The sequence below is a fragment of the Platichthys flesus genome, chromosome 21, assembly GCF_949316205.1.
Source record: "Platichthys flesus chromosome 21, fPlaFle2.1, whole genome shotgun sequence".
Lineage (NCBI taxonomy): Eukaryota > Metazoa > Chordata > Actinopteri > Pleuronectiformes > Pleuronectidae > Platichthys > Platichthys flesus.
Window position 1 is genome coordinate 10484954 of NC_084965.1, and position 23127 is coordinate 10508080.

The window sequence follows — 23127 nt, forward strand, 5'->3', positions numbered from 1 at the left end:
TTTCTTCTTTAACAAAACTACTTTTTGTGTTTGGATTCTTGGAAAAAAGCAAAAGTGTGTCTGAATAAGGCCCAAATAGCTGCCGATGTGTAAACGCATTTTAAAAATTAAATGTTGGGACTAATTGTGGAATGATCAATCCCAAATTTAAATAAATTTGATAATAAATTTGATAATTATCACTCAGATTATGGATGTTTCATATTCAGATAGTCTGGACCAAGGCTCATGTCTTTGTAGCATTGTTAACAAAAAGTTTTGTTGCAAAAGCACCTGAAAAAGTTCAACCTAATAGATTTAACATGAGCATTTGCGCTCGTTCTCTACTTGGCAATGAAATATATTCTCTTCTCTTCCTCTTTCACTACCTGGCAGTTTGACTCGTAATTACCAAACCCTTTATTTTCTCACACATCCCCAATTCTGTCCTGATCCAAATGAGTCTATGACAGCCAGAGCCACCACTATGTTAAACAAGGAACTGACTTCCTCCCATTATAGCCTTAAATGTGCCAAAATGGGTGCATGCTGAGACACATGTCAAAATCTCGTCCTGTCTGTCCCTGTGTCCTCAAGAGAATGACGCTGTGCTTGGATGATGAGGTCGTCATCTTGTTGAGCGTGACACCTTTGACAGGGGTGGGATAGGAAATGAGAGGGGAAACCGAAAGGCAGACAAGTTGTATAGGAAGGGTCAATCAGGTTACATCCTTAGAAAATCCTCTCTACAAGAACGAGAGATGTGCCATTCAAATAATTGTCTCTTTCTTAAAGGTCCAGTGTGTAAGAATTAGGTGAAAGGGATCTATTGGCAGAAATTAAAATAATCCGAGTGATGTTTTTTAACTAGTGTGTTGCATCCAAATTGTACTTATTGTTGTGTTCTTTACGTTTTGTGTTAAAATAACTTATAGTGACATCAGGAGCAGGTCTTGTCGATGGAGGCCGCAATGTTTTTTTTTTTACAGTAGCTCAGGCTGGACAAACAAAACACATTTTGAGTTTTTATGACAAATGAAGGCCACCACAGTTTCTCTTTCATGTTTGTAGGGGAGGCTGAGCTGATGGGTATTCAGCTGCAACATGCAACTTCACCAATAGATGTCACTAAATTCTACATACCGAACCTTTAAAAAAGTCCTGATATTTCAGTTATAAAGAGGATGCCACTCAAAATTTAAATCTGCATTGTTAAGTATGGTCATTTTCCAACACTGTACACAAATCACAAATGTGGACACGAAGCGCATATAGAGTCACATGTAACAAATACACAAACATATTTACATATTTCCACATATTTAGAATAAGAGAATACAGTTGCAGACACATAACAAGAGCTTAGAGGAACACATAAACATCCCCTCAAGCTTCCATGATACATGTTCATATGCATGAAAAGCACAAAACCAACACATTTAACACCCATACTGCCACAGACACACAAACTTTAATATCCGGGATTAAAGCTTCATGCCCACACAGTCACACTATGAGGAGGGGTCCCTCTAAGCAGCCGCGTTTTGCTGCCAAATGTGCCGTCAGTGACACAAGGGTGCGCGGATAAGCCAATCTACTCCAATCTCCCAGTGGTGTGGAAACAAGGGAGGCACGGAATCAATGGGACACACCACTCATATTAAGCTTCTGTTGTGAATGCTGACAGCTATTAGATTGTGAGGCTATATGCGCGTGTGTGTGTGTGTTTGTTAGAGAGAAGATGTGTGTGTATGTATATCCATTTCTTGGCTGCACACACCTTGTCTGTGTGTGTGTGTGTGTGTGTGTGTGTGTGTGTGTGTGTGTGTGTGTGTGTGTGTGTGTGTGTGTGTGTGTGTGTGTGTGTGTGTGTGTGTGTGTGTGTGTGTGTGTGTGTGTGTGTGTGAGAGATGTGAAATGATGCCATTATGATTTTCCTGGCAGGCCGTTGTTTTCTGTATGCCAGCCAGTCACCAGGCCCCTGGTCCATACCCTGCATGCTCATCCTTCTGTCACACACACTCTTCCCTCTATTCATAAGTGTGTGTGTTTATGTGTGTGTGTCCCTAATATATGTTACTGTATGTGTCAGGGGGATTATATTTATTTATCTTAATATATGCTAAAACAGGGCACAGAAATCCATATTATACACAAGAGGAAAGAACAACAACAAAAACTGTAAAAATTCTCTGCTAAATAAATAATAATAATGTGTCATTTAGAATTCTCATTATGGACTGATGTAAACATTTTAACTCAAGGTAATTTTGGCCACATTGCACAGCCCTACAGTGATCAATGTCTTTTGTCTTTGGTTTGAAAACACAGTCCCTATATACAGATACATCACAGTATCTTATTTCAGTCCTTTGTCAGTAGCTGGTGCGGTCCATTATTACATTATTACATCGGTTGAACGATATGAGCCAGATTTGTTTATTTTCATTATTATATTTGTGAAGACGGGGAGTTTCTGCCTCCTGGTTTTGAAAACAGAGCAGACTGATGAAGACTGACACTTTATATATTTCTAACACCTTCCTCCTCAGCCTCCCCTCTTTCCCAGCTTCCCCTTTTTTCATCATAAAAACAAAATATTTCACACAAAAAAAGGCTTTTACTTTTGGTTGAATAGGAAAGGTTGGTGCGTGCATTTATGCTAAATGGAAAGTTGTGTAAAGGAGACAAAATAAAATGTATGTTTTCTACATTGTTTTCACAGCTTGAGGTTTGATTATCCTTTAAAGAGCAGAACAGTGCGAGCCTTATAACCAGAGTGAATGGAAAAAACATATTCACGAGCATTTTCTATATAGGCAATGGCTTAAGAATGTTTTTATGGAAGCCACCTGCTGTCACGACTCTTTCCTGCCTCTTTCCATCACTCCTGTCCCTCTACACCCCCCCCCCCCCCCCCAACGTACCTCCTCCCACCCCCTCGCAGCCTTTCCGTAGTATTGGTTCAGTTTTGAGACGCTCTGCACATCTCCAGGGTGTCAGGTAAAGGGCGAGAGATGAGCCCACTCCCCTAACTGTCAAAATTCTTTACTCTATTTGAACCTGAGAGAGAAAGCAAGGAAGAGAAACCCACACTAATGAAATGTAGAAAGAGATGGTTTCCTCACATCCCTTCATCTCCAGGTTTCCGAGCCACGTGGGACTGCCAGGTTTGAAGACGGGTCACAGAACATTTTCAAGACTGATATTAACATTTGTTTGATATTATTAAACAGTTTTTAAAAAAGCATCTGCACATAATTCATTTTGAGCAGTCTCGTTTCAAAGTGGCACACAAATTCAGTTCACACCTTGAATAAGGCAAAGCGACTCGAGAGAGAGGAAATTGCAGATGCTGACATATCATTCCTTTTAATTTGTCTGCATCAAGCTCCGCAAGCCTTGGATCCTTTGCACCTCCCATGATGCAGGGTTGGGAAATAAACAGCACATGCATGTGGTGCACAAAGCAAGCGTCCAGTTTATTTGTCCGGTGCAATGTGCCACGTCCACACGGACTCTCGGTGGCTCGGCTTTGATTAATATCAAAGTCTTGCGACTAGAAAACGATGGATTGGCCTATAGGCCTTCCCTGCCTGCTAAACCCTGAAGTATCTTATAGTACAAGCTCTGTTGTATAGCATTTTTAAGGATAAATAATTTGGCCGCAGCTAAACTACATCCATGCGTTTGATAGTTTGATTTAATTTACACAGAGGTTGTTTCTTCTTCTTTCTTTTTTGAATTTCAATTGAAAATTTGCAGTCGAAGGTGAACTCATAAGTTATTGTCGGTTGAAGCACAAAGATGGAGGTCACAGTGACCTCATAAAAGTCTGGAAAAAATCTAATCTTGATTGCATGTTTTTAGGGCAAAGGGCTAATCCAAGTAATTCTTGTTTCTCATACACCAGATTTTTCCGTTTCATTTCTATCTGTATTCTTAAAAAGTTTTTTCTGAGGAGTTTCACAGCAATTGATAGTAATTTCTGAATCATAGTTTAATAAAAGGAGATATCCAAAATACCCTTGCCACAAACCTTTCTTAATGAAACATTAATTACAGATTGTACTTTTAAATCCAATCCATCATCCAATATTCACACTTCTGTTCTGGAGAGGTGTTCAAATGAGCGCATGTTTAATTAGATAATACTTTAAGCCGTTGACTTCTACCATCTGTAAGCGGTGTAGCACCTTTCTTCTGTTTCTGACTTTGTCTGTTTTGGCTGCAGATCTGGTCTAGCTCAGCGTTTGAAACCAGTGAGACCAGAGAGGCTCATGGGACATGGTTACATTATACGTTGAGCATAAAAGGAGCAGAAGGACGACTTCACAGTTCACAAGAGTTGCAGAGGGATGTTCAGGCAGTGGCATGCGACAAAAAGGCTGATTGTCGTAACTCACAGTACAGAGCAGGGCATCGACAACCACTGCGTTGCCCTCGGTCCGTGTTGGCTGCAGCTGCTCTGGATTCCATGTTGTGTATTCACCTCCACATTTTCTGCTGCTTTGTGCCGCAGTTAATTGTATATGACGTGGCTGTCTATGTGATTTATGATGCTTAATATGGCTCCTTAAAGTCTATGGACACCTGCTGCGGTATTCAGGGGTTTCTATCAGGTTCTCCCCCCCCCCCCCTGCATTCATATCAGTGAAGGTAGGCTGAATAATAGAAACACCTCTCTGGATAATGCAACACAGCTGAACAGCACCACATGCTATGTCCTCCAAGGTGATTACACAGTTGAACGCTGCTTTGAAATGATTATAATAAAAATGGAACGTCATAGCCTTGATAAATGGACTGTAGGTTCACATTTACCTGTTACACTGCCTCTTGAATCTGTATTTCTAATCAGTCGAATGCATAGGCTTTACAGGGGGCTGCTATCGCGGGGGGGTGGGGGGCTTAAAGAGTCGGGAGCCTCGGGACAGTTTCAGATGGAGGCTGTAAAGAGCAGCTGCAGTAATGGACAGTGTGAGGAAAATAGTGTATTTTTTGAAAATTCGATCTTTAACACCTTTTTAAAAAAATAATCCCAAGGCAATTAAGCGTAATGAAACAGTTCATTCAACTTCACTTCTGCCTGAGCTTGCTATATTTTAATAAACAGTACTTTGAGTTGAGTAAAAAAGAAGTCGTCTCTCTGCGGCTGGTGGGGTTGCATGTGCACCCGCACTACTGCGCAGTGCAGCCGTGGCCAAGCATGAGATTGGCCCACTAATCACCAACACGTGGCCATTGATCCTTATATTCCATTTTCTTCTCTCCTTATCTCTCTGTTCCTCTGCCCTCCGCTCTGTCTCGTCTCCCTCTGCCCTCCATCACATCACTGCCCCCCCCCCCCCCCCCCCACTCCAAATCATTTTCTCTCCATACACTTTCTATTTTCTACAGTAGCATTCTCAATCCCACACTCCATTTTCTCAGCCTGCCCCCTCTCTTTCTCCTCAGACTTCATTATCTAGTTTTTTTTTTTACTTTCTCTCCTCTGACATTTTCACACTTTTTCCCAAAGTTTTTTTCAAAGTTGCACTTTAGTCGTCCTCATTCAAATGAAGGACATCAGAGTACGCCAGTCAGAGCGACCGGCTCCTCGCGCGTCGCTCTCCGCTTCGCTGTCATCTCGCAGGATTGTTTGATGTCTTCAGCCGTCGCAGTCATCCACCGATAATGACGGTCCGCTCCTAATTAAATTACTCTGTCTCCATCCGCTCCCTTCGCCCCATGACAGAAAGATGAAGTACTAACAGAGGGCTAACCAGCTGTTTTCTTTCTGCCGCCTTTTTTCCCCCCCATCCGACGCCCCGGCATCTTAATTAATTACAAAGTTATAGTCTCCGTTAATGCGGTTTGGGTTTGAAAAGTGGCAACTTTGATAAAATGCTCACTCACATTTTTTCACGACAGGGTTTTGAACCTGCAGGCACGGAAGCCAATTGTGTCATTTGTGTACACGCCCCCTCAGTCTCCCGCGCTGACAGTAAGACAGAGGGAAGATGTTCGTTTGTTTGATGCTGCGATCTGCCGGCGTCACTTGTCACCTGCCACCAGCCGCTCGTCCAAAGTGACCCCCTCCGAAGTCGCCCTCTGAAGTCTGCTCTTTGACTCGAGAACCTCCGCGTCTCAGAAAGCCTTTATCCCCTCCTTTGCACTCTCTCTCTCTCACACACTTTCACTTGTTCGATCGCACTTTTGTTCCTTTTATCGCCCTCATCTTGCTCACTTGCTCTTTCAGCTTTACCACTGTTTGCTCTTTTTTTTTTTTTTCCTCTCTCTCCTCTGATTTTCTACCAGCAGTCTATTGTGGAACCCAGCAGGCAGCTTGACGGAGCCACATATTTCGCGTCGCTCGGCTCGGCAGTAGACATTCAAAACACAGTAGTGTTCATCACCTGCGCGTACACAGGTTAACAGTCAAATTTTCATTTGAGATCGATTTTCACATTTTTAAGGCTAATTAGAGAATCTAAATGGAATATACGTGTGAATGAGTGCATGAATGGATGTTTGTCTCTTTATGGTGGCCCTGCAAAATGCTGTGACCCCGCCTCTCGCCAAATGTCAGCTGTGATTCGCTGCTGCTATTCTCAAAAGGATGTGGTGATGGATGGATGGATTTTAACAAAAGTTTTGAAGGCTGATATCAAAGAAATTGGCAATGATCCCCAAGATGTTATCAACGCCAAAGGGACTTAACAATATACAACCGAACCGTTTATTACTGTAAATAAAACGTGTATAGATTTTAAATGAAGAAAGCAAACTTTTTTAAATGAACGAATATAAATGCACATTTTTATATAACATACTTTTATATCGCAAATAAACATTAACGCAGATACTGATTTTTGTGAAAGGCACATGTTGGCCGATTGTGATCAGCCGACTGATAAATCCTTCTGGCACGTCTTGTTACTGTTAAGCAGGAACTGTAAGTACATCTCCACGTTCACTCCCCTGCAGCCATGGACAACCCAATGACTCGTCCAGCTCGGTGAGATGCAATCACCTCCATCTTAAAATCAACAACCGAGGAGGGAACCAGACAAGAGATAAAAGAATATAGCCACAAAGATTTGATGAGTTAATGGTTTCAAAAGGAAGCTATTTACGGCACCTCATGGCTTGATTATTATTTTTTTCCATTTTTTAGTTTTACCTTATGTTTCCTTCTTTTAGTTTTTGGCTAGAAAATGGGCAATAACAAGCTTGGATGGTAACTTTGATTGCACCTTACAGATGCAGCTTTTCTTCATGCCACTGCACAACTGATATTAGCTGTGGTTATTGGTGGTTACACTCTGATATCAGTGTGACTCTACTCCTCACACATACACACTCCGACATTGCTGCTATGCTGGGTTATCTGTGTCATCACAGATAACCCAGACCTTGTTTTGCAAGCTTGGAAAGCGACCCAACCATGGGGTGTTTTTTTTGGCCTCAGCTTGGTCTTTTTTTTTTTTATCTCAGTAGGAGCCTCTCTGTGTGACTTCCATTTGGCCGGCGCAGCCCGTTGCAGGGTGCCACACAGGAACGTTTTCACCAGGTTGCTAGCAGACAACACATTTATCTCCTTTTAATTATGCGGCTTAGTTAAAAGACGGCAGCATCGTTGCCGCAGGAATCACAGATCCCAGTTCAGGTGAAGTTTGTTGTAGAGTAGCAGGATGTATGTGTCAGCTCTTCACACAGATTTTAAACCATTGCACAATGGGCTGATGAATTGGTAAAGTACAGTACTTTTATGACCATATATATATATACATATGTTCATTAAAGTTTGATCTTCCTGAGTAGATAAGAGTATTATTTGTTCATCTATAATTTTTCAGTGGTCCATTATCTTTTTAGTAGAGTATATGAAACCTTAAAAATAAAAGGTGAAAGATGTCATGACCAGGAGCTACAGTGGAGTGATTCACACGTTCGGCTCGTCACAGATCTCAGTGCAGTTTGCTTTGCTGGTTTGTTAAAAACCAATAGAACCAGTTTCCATCTGTCAAAAAATGAAAGGTGTTCTATTTTGAAATTATTCAAAACATAGTAAATAATCAAATTCTCCCATTAGAGAAACTGAATTGGTGATTATTTATGGCTGATTAAAAACAAAATGAGAAAAAGTCACCGACTTATGGATAAATTGTGTCAGACAAATCAATTGGATGGGAGTAGTTTATTTTTTACTTATTTCCTAAATGTAGTCTCACCACTATTTATATGCAAACACACAGGAGTTGATGCTGCCAGTGTCAATATCCAGGGAAAGTTATTTCCTATCAGCAGTTGACTCTCAAGATCCATATCAGCTCCGGTGTAGAAAAGTCCAGGCGACAGTGTTCGGCTGCCTCTGTTGCTTTCAAATCTTTATTCTCTCTGCTCTGATCTGGGATCGTTCTTATTGTGCGTCCGTTGTCCTGAGCGTTATCTCCTGATCCTTGTCCTCCGTGCCACCCCGCCTTTCTCCTTTTCTTCCCTGTCTTCCTCGGAAGGTGGTGTCTTTGACCTTCTCCGCACCCCCGCTCTCTCCCCTGTCCTCCCTCCTGCTCCCGCTCCCCTCCCCGAACATCTGCGTGTGTGACAGGCGAGAGAGCGGCGACAGTCCCCCGGCGCTCCCCCTTTCGCTTCCTTCTTCCCGTCCTCTCACCTTCCATTCTCCCAACACCACCGGCCTCCCCCCCCGTCCCCACTTTATTCTGTCATCCTCTTCTCGCTCCTCCCGCGTTCTCCCTCAAGCTTTCACCTTTCATTGCGCCTGTACGTTTTTTTTATATCACTCTTCCCCTGCCCCTCCTCGCCCCTCACCTCTTATCTGCTCCTCTTGTTTTCCATGGACTCTCCTCTCCTCTCCAGTCCATGACAGCATTTTCCCATCTCACTTCTCTGGTCCCGGCTTTTTCATTTTTTTTTCTATCCTTTATTTGTCTCTCCTTTCCCTCCCCTGACATCCGACATCAAGCTCTTACGCCCAAAGCTTTCTTCTCTCTTCACTGTTTTTCCCGAATGCTTGCCATCACTTTAACAACCTTTCGAAACCTTTACGTCTCTCAGGACTTTTCGATCTATCTGCTTTTCTCCGACTCCCATCTGTTCTCGCTGGTGACTCTGTAACCCTAACCCCCCTTATGCTCTATGCTGCCTCTTCACCCCCTCTTCCCTCACCATCACCCTGTCCTTTCATTCACCTCTCAAAGCCATATTCCCACTGACAGATGCACTGCTATAAGAACGCAGCCTGCTCATTCATTACAGGGTTGTTCTTTTGTTATATAATTGTAACATAACTGGCTTAATAGCTTTATTATATTGTTACAGTGAATAACATCAAGAGAACATTCATCAGTTTGATAGGATCTACCTAAAAAATAACCATCTTTGGGAGAACATGATCTATTTTTGACCTTTTGACTTTGATCCATGTCCCATGCACTAACACGGAGGAGGCAGGTTTTCTGACCAGCACTGCAGCAATATTGCAGAATGGTTTTAGCTGGTAGTTTCTAGCTGGTAGTTTTTTGCTGTTATTTAAGGGAACTGCTGCAGTGTTTGTGTGTTTTCTGAGCTCAGCTGAGGATGAGTCACCACTTATCTATAATGAGGGAGAAGATCTCAGCCTCTTCTCTGTAGAGCGTTCATATCAAGTAACAGGTGAGATGTTTACAGAGAATGTCTCTGAGCATGACATAGGTCTCTGATTTTTATAAATGTATATGCAATGTGGGGATAAAGTGTCCAATCAGCATTGGAGGAGGGGCCTGCTCTCCGAGTGCCCTTTTATTTTCCAATGTATTTGTGCAGAGGTGTATCAAGAGGTCAGTGTCAGAGGAGAGCGATGCAGTAGGTAGGTGATTATCTTTATCAGAGATTATTTAAAATACATTTAAATTTTGATAGAGGTGGAATATTTCGTGATCAGTTCTGCTGGTGGTGGTAGATGGGGTCGATTACTTATCATTCTGTATTGATGTTAATTTTAATTTGATTTGAAGGTATTGGAGACAATACCCCCGCTCTGACCTCACACCCTCAATCTGAGATTCCTTTTCGTTGTCCTCTGCTGAGGTGAAGGAGAGATTTGTTAAGCTAAAACAAACAGGATACAAAGTGGTGGTCATGAAACACAGCGATGCAGCCTCTTGTGTTGGTGTGTGTGTGTGTGTGTGTGTGTGTGTGTGTTTTTTGTTATTGCAGAGCAGTTTTTGGTTTGGATGCATGCTTACGAGGCACCGGTGGCGGGAGTGTGGTTAGTGAGGCGGTAACACTGCAGGATAGAGGATATTGGAGTTTTACCATTTAAGTGGCTTTAAGCGCTGCTTGCTTTGTGGTTCTCACTGGCCAACACAAGAAAGCTGTTTGCAATTAAGCAGCTTCCACAAAACAGGGGTGAGCTTGTGGGCAGAGCAGTTTTTATTGAATTATTCCATTTTTAACAAATAAAAGAAAACATTTTACCACGTCGTTGACATCGTTTTTTAGGCTTTGTCAGATTTTACTGTAGCCCCTTTGAAATGATTATTAAGTTCGTAAATAAACTCCGGGTTTTGACGTTGAAGCCAGTGCGGAAGGGCCTGGAAACTGTGTTCTCTCGGATTACCAGCAGAGGGCCACTCCACAAAAGAATTTGAGAAAATTAGGCTACTTCTCACTTGATAAAAACCTTTTCACACAAAGTTCATGGTCTCAAATGTTAGCTTTCGTCGATACAGCATGTTGATTGGGTAAACTGTGGTCCCACTTGGAGTTAAATAGACGATCAAACACACGGTAGGCATTTGGGTACGGACACCGTACGAAAGACAGCAAGTACTGTAGCACTGCAATTTCCTCAATCTCTCTGTCAGACCTCTCGCTTCTCCCAAATTTGGTAACCTGGTTTAAAAAAAAACAAGAGGCTTTTTTAAAATGGCAATTGACAAACCGATAGGTGATGCCACTCAGATTTGACCAGTGAAGCCCATTTGAAACAGGAAAGCTTTGAAAGGAAGGGACATTAAGGGGCTCTTATGGCCACTCGTATATTCCCGGCACTCTGCTCTCACTTTCCTCCATCTCTCTTTTGTCCTGAGCTCCACACCCTTAACTTTTCCACTCTTTGCTTTCCATTCTCTGTCATTTGAACTCGCATGCAGCCTCACTCTAAGTTGATGGTGTCCCCCTTTTCAATGTTTAATGGCCTCCGTTTATCTCTCTCTCTCCCAAGTTTCGCATCCTTTCCCCCCGGCGCTCTGGTCTCCCTCCCCCTCTTCACTTATGTGCTCATCTATCACCTTCTTTACCGTCGTTACATTGCTCCCTTTCTGTCCTTTTTTTTTTTTTTTCTCACCATCCCATCCGCATGCTATCTCATCTCCGGCCTTCACAATACCTGAGCCATAAAGTCGTCTCATCACTCCCTTCTCTCCTCAGCTCATTCATCTCTCTTCCTCTCCTTCATTTCCATTTTTCTGCCTGCTCCCCTCTTTTGTCAGCCCTCGCCGCCGCCACACATGCCCTCTCATTGCTTGTTGCCGGGTCTTGTTCGCGGTGTCACACTGCCTCGGTCATTGTCCACTCAGCTTGCCTCCTTAATCTTTATTTTTTATGCTGTCTGTTTACTTATCACTATCACCCCGCCCACGCCGCACACAATTCCTCACCCTTCAATGCCTCCAACCTTTTCCCCCCCAGGGGAATGGCTTTGCTGCAACGGCTTTTTGAGGTATTGACATTTCCACTGATACAGGCCTGGTTATCTATCAAGGCTGGGGCTGGAGTGTAATGGCTCTGTAATTGGATAAGATATAGGATTTTCGCCGAGGGAGGGGGAAACATGGCAAACCGGTTCGCCCTCTATTTTATCATATGACTATCATCTCTCACGCCTCCTCCGCCATGCTTGGCATTCTCCCACTCTCATACTTCCTTGGTCTCACTATCTCCCCTTTCTCTCAGTGTGTCCTCATGTATCACTCTCCCCTTGTCATTTTACAATAAGTTACTCTCCTTCACTTGTGATTTCAGCATGTTTCCTTCTTATCCGTGTTGGGTCTTTTGTAAAAAAAATAAAAATCCAACACAGAGAATCAAGGAAAACTGGCGTGACATGCCCTCGTTCGCAGGCCACCCGCACCCACTCTACGCTATAATCATTTCCCAATCGCTTTCTGTCACAGGCTGCACAGATACATCCTCAGAGCTCGGTGTGTGTTTCTGAAAGTGTGTATATTTTCTTGCATATTTCATTAAAAAAAATGCACTTATAGCCTACATTTGGCACAATTTTGGCATTTTAATTCCCACTCCCTGTTCTTTATATCGGCAGCTAAAATCAGGACAGTGGGATCTCGCCCGATATTTCTCTTTCCCATCTGTCTAGCAGTTGCCTTGTTCATTTCTTGTTTACGCACCATTTAACCTGCGGCTCATTTAACCTGCGTGGTCCAGGGGAGTTGGGCCCTGCCTCAGGTAGACACCTGGAGGTGTGACGGGGGACGCAATTTGTCTGGCGATGAAGCCCGAAACATGTTCAGGCTAGCACAAGGTTGCTGACTGCCACTTAGTGGATATATAACAAACCCAGCAATATACTCCAACTGTTGAGAGTGTAGCCATGGCGAAAATGGCACTGCAACGATCTCTTTTGATGCTTTCAGAGAGAGTCATTTTCATCCAAAGCAATATTTCACCTTGGTAAAAATGTCTTCCAACTTTGGTGCACCCATAGGAGATCATAAACCTTTCATCTTTGGGGCAGTGTTTTCGCAATCACCAATCAGCTGCAACATTAAAACCAACAGCCAGTCCTACAGTGCTGCCAAAATAGCTCTGACCCAGAGGCATGGACCTCTGAGGATGTCTGATACCGAGATATCAGCTCCAGCTTGTTTTTCAAGGATAAACAAAGATATCTAGAGGCTGAGTCATCGCTTTTTCTTGATCAATCACTAGTTCCTTTCCTGGACCACTACTGGCCGCTGATTACTGGGAAGACCCCACAAGACCTGCCACTTTGGGGATGCTCTGACCCATCTAGCCATCACAATTTGGCCCCTGTCGAAGTCGCACAGATCCTTATGATTGCCCATTTGTCCTGCTTCCCACTTCAAGGACTAACGTTCACTTGCCTCCAAACATATCCCAACCTTTGACCGGTATATGCCAAAGTTCCTGTGGGCAGCCCTTTGGTTTAGAGTGAGTTAAAGTGTTCAATTAGTAATTAGATTAGCCAAAGTAAAGGGGAAACTAGTTACATTTTGACTTTATAAATCCAGTAGTTTTGTCTTGCAAAGACCACAAAGTCTACTGCTTCTTATGTTATAAGAATATTGATTCTAGTCCCCTCCACCCGATACCAGCTGTCTGCAACAGTAAAAGACGACAGGAAATCCAAACCAACACTGCAGCTATAGGTGAGGAGAAACAAAGAAGTAGCTCCACAGCTTCTTCACTATATCTTTGTCAGATGAGAAACCTCACTTCTACTCCTGCCTGCGATGCACAGTAGGTTTTGTCCGGGGGAATTCCTGACTGCGGGTCAGGATGGCAGAGCGGGGCGGTCTTTTGTTTTGCACTCGTCAGCAACACCACACATTTTCTGCTTTTACTCATTGCGCACAGCAGTGCAGGGGGAGAGCAGGAGGCTGTTGACATTGAAGAAAAACTAAGAGGAAATGGAAACATCCTCCATCCTTCAGCACAAATTTGTGAAAAATGTACTGAAGAACTAGAACAAAGAAACGTTATTGATACAATACTTTGCACAGTAGTGATTTTATAGCCAAGACAAATATATTGTATGAATTCACAAGATGTCCTTGCTGATAAATTAAAACACAGGTCAAGTTTGTCCCGCAGACTCGGATGATGACTTCTTGTCTCCCAAAAAATATGAATACATGCACGTCCAGGAGTGATCTCCTACGGTTGCCTCTGCTGCAGCTGCTCTGCAAATGTTACATGCTCTTGCTGTTTTCTGACCACTGAAATTGCTAAACGCTTATTTTTATATAGTCTATTGACTACACACAGCACAGCTTACTTTGCAAGCCATGCAAACGGGCTAGTAGACGCCTGCAGGGCCATTGAGTGTGCTGTACCTTGCAGCACCCCAAAAAAGCACAATGACTCCTGTGTTTTACATAAATGGCGTGCACTCATTCATTTTGGTAATGTTTGTGCTTCAGAGTATTGCCCTTTTATTTATTTACAGGTAAGGTGCATCTAGGTAAAGTCTAATACCCGTGTTAATCTATGTACATGTTCTTGTAGAACTTTATGATGAATAGATATCATCAGTAAACAAATTGTAATTGTGGTTTCCCTACATGGCCTGTTGTTTTTCTCTGAGCTGAAACGGTGTCTAGCTGTAGTTATATGTATGATGGTTTGATCCCTTAGCATTTATTAAATATCATACTGTGTCTTGCGTGCGGAATCCATCCTGAAATGTCAAACCACCATTGCCATTTCTCCAGAAGCGTAAGTTTCTGCCACGTTGGAGAGTGAATCATTTATGATTTAAGATGAAGAGTAGCTGGTGACATATCTTTATAGTCAACAGGCTCTCACCGTGTATGCAAACCTCTTAATAAAACATGCTATCCCTGTGTCTGTCTTGGAGCAGATGTGAAGGCCACTCTCTGCTGGACACTGACCATTAATAAAAGGGCAGAGTATAAGCTTTAAACTACACATTCACTTTGTGAAGAGTCATTATGGTGGCACCAAGCTGCTTCTCTGTGTGTCTGGGACCCCGGAGCTGATCAGCAAGTCTGTCTTCATGTGCAGCAGACAGCACTTGCTCGTTATTGATGTATATACTAAAGAAAAAACATATAAACTCCAATTTGTTACTTTTTATGTATTTATCCTTTGGTCAAGAATAAAACAAAAAAAATATTCCAACTATACCACTAAAGCAATTTAAGGATGGACAACCTTTTAATACAAATTATCACCAACTTTGCAGGTGCCGGTGGCTGGTCACCCCTGGACAGTGACCATTACCAGTGGCTACAGGTGGACCTGGGTTCCAGGAAGCAGGTGAGCGCCATAGCGACCCAGGGTCGCTACAGCAGCTCTGATTGGACCACACGGTACCGTCTCCTCTACAGTGACACAGGACGAAACTGGAAACCATATCACCAGGATGGCAATATTTGGGTGAGTGCACAAGGAATAGGTCTGTTTATTGTGTGTGCATTGCTCGGAAAATACTCGACCCTGTATCTATTTTTTGGTTTACCTTGTTAATAATTTTCTCTAAACTAATCAAGGTGTGATTTTGAGATGTAGGTGTTAAAAGCAATGGTCAAAAAGTAAATATTTTAGCGGTGATGGAAGAGGGAATCAAACGAGCCTCCACTATTTCTAAAAAATGAATAGAATCTTTTTCTTGCAGTTATTATACAAACGTGAAGTCCTCCTTTCACCCTCACATAACCAGAAGCAGAAACACCTTGTGTAGAGGGGCAGCACATGGTGCTCATACGTATTCATCAATCAATTAACCCAATCTTTATGTAACATCTGAGCGAAGCACGCTATTCAAGCAGTGCTGGGTTCAAAACAGTTGAAGAACAACATGCGGGACTCTCTTTATCCTTTGACATCGTATGGATGTGATCTCTCTCTGGCTGCTGTGTCGTCTGCGTCTCTGGTTCCAAAACAAAAGACATCCATCACCTCACTGTTTGTAAGCACATCAGTCGGGGCATCTCAGAATCCATGATCATTAGCTAATGGGTTAATGGCCCACAGTATTCACCGCTTCAGCTTGGCGGAGGGCTTCAGGTGATAACAGATGGGCTCTCAGCTCGAGGAGAGGAGAGAAGAAGAATAGGCCTGTCATGAATAACATTGATACACCAAGCTCAGCAGAAATCTAAGACCCGGGAGTGGAGGGGAGGGGCTGTTTTCATGTTTGTCTCTGATGGTGGACTCATACAGGTTTTTCTTTTTTTAACCAGTCCATCAGATTCTCATCTGCTTGAAGAGTCAGTGTCGAAAATGGCCCTGGACATTGCCAAACCCTCAGGGTATTGTCTACTGCAGTAGACCATTAGTTACTCATTGACAACATTGTCAGTGACAGCCAATGTTTAATTAACATTATACTGTTGTGAATGTATTTGGTTTTTCAAACGTCCAAACAAAACAAAGAGGATATGAAAATGCAAGGAGGGTTAGTTGAAAATGACTTGTTTAACTGTTAAAGTACAAGACAGAATACTGTTTATTTGTATTTAACTATATTTATCCTTCATTCATCCGATTGATAAGGAAGTCCTCGTATTTTATTATATGTTGAGGTTTTTTTTTTATGTATAAAACTTTTTGCATTGAGTCCAACTTCCACCACCGACAGATGCCGGTTTCTTTTCTTCCTCTTGACTTTTGATATCCTCTCTCAAACTTGAAAATCGCAACGTTACAAATCACGACTTTGTCCACCACGAAATGATTGTGTCTTTCGAACACCACAATTGCATCACAACTTACACAGTTGTGACGCAACAGTTGTGTTGCTCAGAGCAACATGAGGGCCAGGTTTGAAGGGTTTTGACCAATGAGGCCTGAGTACGCAGTAACAATCTAATGACTACTGAGTATTAATGGCGTGGAACATCAACATGATGATGGCCATTGTTACTGGTGTGAGCTTCAGGCTCTCTAGTTAAGTGTGTTTTCACTTTCACAAATTAGCACAGTGTTTGTTTTTTCCGTGTATGGGTTTTCCGTCTGTGGGTTTTCAGCTCTGCATCAGACCTCGAACAGCTTCATCATTATTCTTCTATAGAACTGGTCCCGGTGACAAATATGGATCTTTTACAGATGAAAGTAAATTAAGCCTTAGTCTCTGTGTGCTGCATCATAATTGTTTGCTGATTATCATTTATGCTGAAGTGTTTTCCTTCTGCCATTAACCCTGATTTATCGCCGCTAATATTTCTGCAAATACTCCAAAACACATTCATCTCTCTGTGTTTTTGTAGCTACCGCACACAGTTTTTCTCTTCCAGTTTTGCCTAGTTGTACGGCATATATTTTGCTTTTTAATGTATCACCAGTTTTTATTCAAAATATTGTCCATGTAAACAAATATAGAGCCAATAATTTAAGGCCGGGCATATACCATCAATAACCCCTAGAGTAACAAGCAAAAACTAGAGCCATTCGTTTCTCTCTGTCTCTTGTTTTATTTAGGTTCATTTCAACCCTTCTCCCTTCCCCTCCATTTTGTGTGTTCACACGTAGGGTTAGTGTGTCCTAATCCATGTTGAGATGGCCGGGGAGGGCAAAGAGTTAAGGCTTTACTGTCCTCAAATCACCGGCAAGCTGGGAGAGAGAGACCCACAAATGTAGTATTTTCCACATTAATAAAGATTTAAAAATACGATAATAATTATCATAATAATAATGGATCGTTTTAATTGAACTACTGAACTTAAGTGCATCTCTAATAACAATGCACCCTGGCAGGGTTGCCTGCAGACCACAGCGAGCATCCAAGATTTTCAATATCCATTGGATGAATTAGGAATGTCAGTGATTTACCTGCATTAGCATAGATCTTATTAGGATATTATAGGTTTCCTACTTCAGTATCTGCAAGCAATAGCATTGGTTTATTTAAGATCACACACACACACACACACACACACACACACACACAACGTGCCTCTGGATGGGTTTAGACCTTTTTTTGTGTGAGTTCAAATGTGTATTAGTGGTGATAGTATTGGAGCTATCAGCGCTATTGATCAGAGGAATGGTGAGAATGGTTGGGTGCTGAAACCATCTTACTAACACACGCACACACACACGCACACATGTCCACATGCACACACTCATTCACTTCTACCATCAGGCCCTGTTTTGGCCCATTCAATCACACTTCTCTCAGTCCCATTCACCGCTGGATGAGGTTCACAAAGCGATCCCCAGAGAGAGAACCACCTGTCCCGCACTTTTATGCATGAAGATTCAATTCGGGAACCTTCTGCCACCAATCAGCGCCTGCCGTTACCCCGCACTGATCATTTAACCATTTCGCTGCCAAACAGAATAAACGACCTTCGGTGAAAGCGAGTGTGGCGATGCTAGCAGGACGGCTGCGCCTGTGATTCACAAACACCTGGTATTTGCAGTATTGATTTTGTGAAAAAGAACGTGTCATGCCTTGCACTGCTGAGGAGACACCGTGACATTGATACATTTGTGTAATCATAGCTGCATTGCAGAGGACAGAGGCCGTTACAAAAACCACTCCGATAGGGGAACGCTCAGTGGCTCTAATGGAAAATGCAGTGGATTTATGTATACATATTATATTACGGAGTTTTTATTTAATTACAATAGAGTGTGCTCTAGAGCAACGTGTGGATTAGCAGGTCCATCATGTTTGTATCTTGTGTTTTACTGAGATGCTCAACAATGCATATGCACACACTTGGGCACAGGGGTTATTGGACCTCCTGCAGAGGTCAGAGCCCTGAATGGGTGCAGCTTTTTCAAACCTTGAGTTCAGGACCGAACTAAAGTATAATCAGTACCTGCCCGGACCTGTTGACATATGCCCCTTGAACTGAAATCCACTTACTACGCTCACAAGCACTTACACCAATGGAGTTATGCCCTCCTTGTTCTTATGCTTTGGTGGTTGAGTTGTATTCGGAAAAGTGTCTGTGATGCAGCACATGCACTTGTCATTGTGCTTCCTCAGCGTTGAGGCTCCCATAGATTGCATCTATCATAAGCTAATTATTTTTGACAATTTTACAATTTAGCTTTGGCTATTTTTGTCTTAATGTGATTTATCTCGATGTACCAGCTTGTTTGATGTCGTCTGTTGACAGATTTCTCGGCGAAAGTGAAGGGGTCACAGGTGGTGTTGTAGACTTTACTCAATGAAACAAATCCTCGCTGCTGACTCAGCTTTGTTTAGACAGATTTAGATGCTAAAAATACTGCACAATCATTTAAATTTATGACTTAGAAGTCATCTGCTGACCGCACGTGTTTATTTCGTGCCAACACCTGTGAATTTAAATAGTTTTTACTTGTTACACAACGTCTTATATTTGTATCTGCCCAACTCTAGAGAGGTGTGAAATAGTAGGTGGCTGTAATTCACTCTAAAAAGTAGGAATATGCCTAAAGAAAAGAAGAGGAAAGCAAGAAAATATTTCAAATCCAGATTTACAAATGTTTTTAGAGGAACAAAATGCATCTGTTATTTTATATATCTCTGTTATTATTGATATAATATGCCTTAATGTATGGCACTGAGGCAAAACTGTGTTTGTTTACAATAAGAAATCTACAGAGCACTTTAGAAATCTAGGTTTTTTGTTTGCCAACTTGCTGTCTGGCAATTATGGCATTTAACGGGGGGGGGGGATATGCTCCATCAGTAAAGTATCACTCATTAAATGGTGCAGCACCAATGAGGAGTTACAATTTATCATCAGAATGCGTGTCTTGGAACCTTTCAAGTGATCCTCTTAAAATCTTCTTTTCCAGTGAAACTGTCAGAGTTCGATACCACAGTGCTTTCTGCTCTTTGACGAGTGTCTCGGAGGAAACATTAAAAGCTAATTGTTGTCAATTCGGTGAAAGCACAGGAAAGAAAGCTCAGTCTGTCTGATAACACATTAAAACTCAATTAACAAAAATGTTCACTTGCACTTCAGCTCCCTCCCACTTGTTTATGATAACTGATTCTGATAATGCCACCAGGCCCAGGCACTCTCACATTGTCAGATTGTCTTTATGTGGATGAGACGCTTGAAGCTGCAACTACAGCAGGTCAGTTGACAGTAATGTATGTACCTAATAAACTGGAACAGCCGCGGCCGTAACTCTCTCTCGATACCAGATCAAACAGGGACACATTAATAATGGTTTCTCACTGAACCGGTGAAAAATAGCCCTATACGTGATTTTTGGTCCTAGAACAATTCTTAAACTTGGCATACGGCCTCAGATTCAGCTCTTCACTGGATGTATACAGCTCAGGGTTGGATTGCATTCAGATCATTTATGTGTCAGCTCGAGGCAGAGGAAGGAATGTACCCAAAATGCACTAAGGACATTTCAGATATATTTAGTAACTGCATTTACATGGAGAGCAATATTTTGACTGCTGACCTGTTTACATGATACAGAGCATATCTGATTATGACTCGCGTCAACATTACCTCCATCTACTTCCTTTTTAAATGTGTTTCATTAATTTGCATGTGTGGTCAGCCAGTTTAACTCTGTAAATGCCGATGTTGCAAAATGCTGTAAAAATACTGCAATAAAGAGCTATACATGTCTACATATGCGACTAAGATCAGAATAATCCACATATCTGTATTCAGTCGTCGTTATTTATTTTAAAATAATCAGGAAATGGCAGTGAATTCATCAGATTATCATTAATCTGGATAATATTGGAATATTGGCATCCACGTAAACATGTCTACCTACGTCACATTCAAAGGTCGTCTGGGATGCCCCTGTTAAACTATTTAAAATGTCCTTCAATTGCATTCATACGGATACAAGAAGAAAGACTTCCTACTTACCTGACGTCCTTTGGCTAAATCAACTGAGCATATTGTTACACTTCTAAGTGTTTCCTAGACATTGGAAATCAACTGAATTGGCACCACTCTCCTTTACATCTCTGCCAAATGGACAAAGCTTCACCAAGTCGCTTTAGTTGTTCTTCAGATTGAATTGTGTCCGTGTTTTTGCTGAATTAAGGGACAGGAAGTGCGGAGGCGTAACACTGTGGGTAGGGCACCGCTCTCACCCGGAAGGCTCGGCGGCTGATTTACTCCTCTCCCCCCGATGCAGTCTTTAAATAAACTCAGGCTAATCAAATGTGCATGTGCGCCCAATTGTATTCTCGCGCTCGCCTTGTGTCTAGGTGCGAATCAAGGTGTGCGCATGTGTTTCCTCAGGAGAGGGGAAGAGCTGCTCGGCTGTGGTACCTGATGTAAATGAACGGTGAAGTGTCTCTGTCTCGGTGGTATGGACTAATTCTGTCTCGGGAGCTGCCAAGCACGCCCTGATAAATCATGCACCTGGATTTATATGCCAATGAACTCCATCTCGCTCTCTGTCTCTCTCTCTCTGCCTTTCTGTGCACGTCAGTCTGATATTAATTCCACATTTCTTCGTCTGGGTGTTGCTAAGTGCCTCCGAGTTGTCTCAGTTGTCTGAGACCAACAGGCGGATGAATGACTGAGGAAAACAAATGGAGGAAAGCAAAGCAATAAGCAGTCAGCTGGTGATTTATTGGACCTTGTGCATTTCACTAAACAGGACAAAAGTGTGAAACGAGATGATCTCATCAGTGATTTGCCCGATGCCGCTTTGCCACGTGCAGACGTTTGAAAAAGAGCCAGCGTCTCTAGCCACTGAGTCGGTGTCACCACAAATTCACAGCTAAATGTAGAGTTGGTAATTTGTTTGGGTTGACGGCTGTGGCTCAGGAGCTGGAGCGGGTGGTCCACTAACCAGAACATCGGCAGTTCGATCCCATTCTGCACGCCATAGTTCAATGTGTGAATGATCTACGATAGACAAGTGGTTCTACTGCGGCGCTATGCTCATTATCATTGGCTGTTTTTGTTGTCTATCAAAATATGGATTGAATGAGTTATTTCGACGTTGTACTACCATCTCTTATATTTCTACAGAGGAAAAGTGACACCGCGGTAATTGTCTTTATCGTTTTATCGCCAAGCCCTAGTTTGATATACAAAATACACAGTCTAGAAGTGCGTGTGTTAACTTCAATCATGACCTATTGTATGCCCAAATGAGCAATCATTGTGCCAAGTGTTCATCCTGGGCTGACTTGTGCAGGAGGGAGTATTTGGAATATATATTCAAACAAATTATGTGTCATGTCAAATTTGTTCAAACTTGATTTTTTGAAAAAGTTACAGCCCATATCTGTCTCCAACCGACCTGTCTGCCTGTCCGCACCCTGCCCGTGCTCTCTCTCTCTGTGCATGACCAGAGTCTTCACAAGCCGGAGAGATGAAAGCGAGCTATGGAAAAGCATTTTTGACGTGAGGGCTGATGGGATCGACTGTGATGTGTTGTTTGCATAGTGACCAACCATAGCTTTAAAAGGTTAAACAAAAATGAAACATTGAGGTCTGAAATGTAAATTATATCCCAAACTGAATATAATCTACCAGCGTTTCTCAAACTGTAAATGTATTTACCTCCAGCTTCTGCTTTCCACTTTTGATGGATTGGAACTTGGTGTAGTTGTCTGCAATATTTCACAGTCCCCCCCAAAAAAGACACTTAACACCCAAATTGTCCTCCGTGTTTTTTGGCATTTGATTAAATACCGAAATCAAATGCCTCATACATTTCCATTCCTTGTGGGTGATTCTTTTATCTAGAGGGACAACATTAGGAGGAAGGGGAAGAAGCCGAATGTACATTAGTGAAAGAAACAGCACTTAAGCAAAGGGTGGCATTAAATCAAAGGGAGCTGGTGTTGAATTTAAAAAAGTCTTGGGCTACAGTATTTACATTAGAACAACAGACTGGTTTTACAAGGATTTCCCAGCGCGGTTTTAGGACGACTGCTGTTAAGTAGCCTCACCTATTTAAATTATGCCATTTCATTACAGTTTATAGAAAACTTTTAAAACGACCAATATTCCACCCAAACCTTTTATGCACAGAAGCGCTACGGCAGGGTAAGCAAGGCAGGAAATTACCTGAGACTCCAAGCAGAGAGGGAGCCTCATAGAGAGGCTGATATATATGATCGGCGATGTTCATGAGATTGCAATTCATATTCAAAGTTTGGTTGAAGAATATTTAACTGCATGTGTAAAATACACCTGAAATAGGTGAGGGGATTTGCACTTAAACTTAACGTCATGGTTTTGTTGGTTTAGTTGGATCCAGATCCCTCTTACCTGGGGCCCCTGACCTGAGCTCCATAGGAATTCAGTTTTCCTACCCATACCCGACTCAAACCTGATTTTTTTCCCTTGTGACAGGCATTTGCATTGTAAAAAATCAAGTAGTAGCACAGCCGATGTGACCGTACCCAACCTGAACCTGAATAAAATGTCTAAAATGTTTTCAGAACCTTTCAAGACAGGGCTTGGGTCAGTTATCCACACTCTA

At 42.3% G+C, this 23127-nt stretch overlaps 1 protein-coding gene across 1 annotated transcript in view; it reads left to right on the forward strand.

Annotated features, from left to right (window-relative positions):
• Nucleotides 1-23127, forward strand: part of cntnap2a (contactin associated protein 2a) — a 305794-nt gene that overhangs the window by 127794 nt on the left and 154873 nt on the right. Inside the window, exon 3 of the mRNA XM_062379226.1 lies at nt 14933-15126. Coding sequence (XP_062235210.1) covers nt 14933-15126 — 194 coding nt within the window. The remainder of the gene's footprint in view (nt 1-14932; nt 15127-23127) is intronic.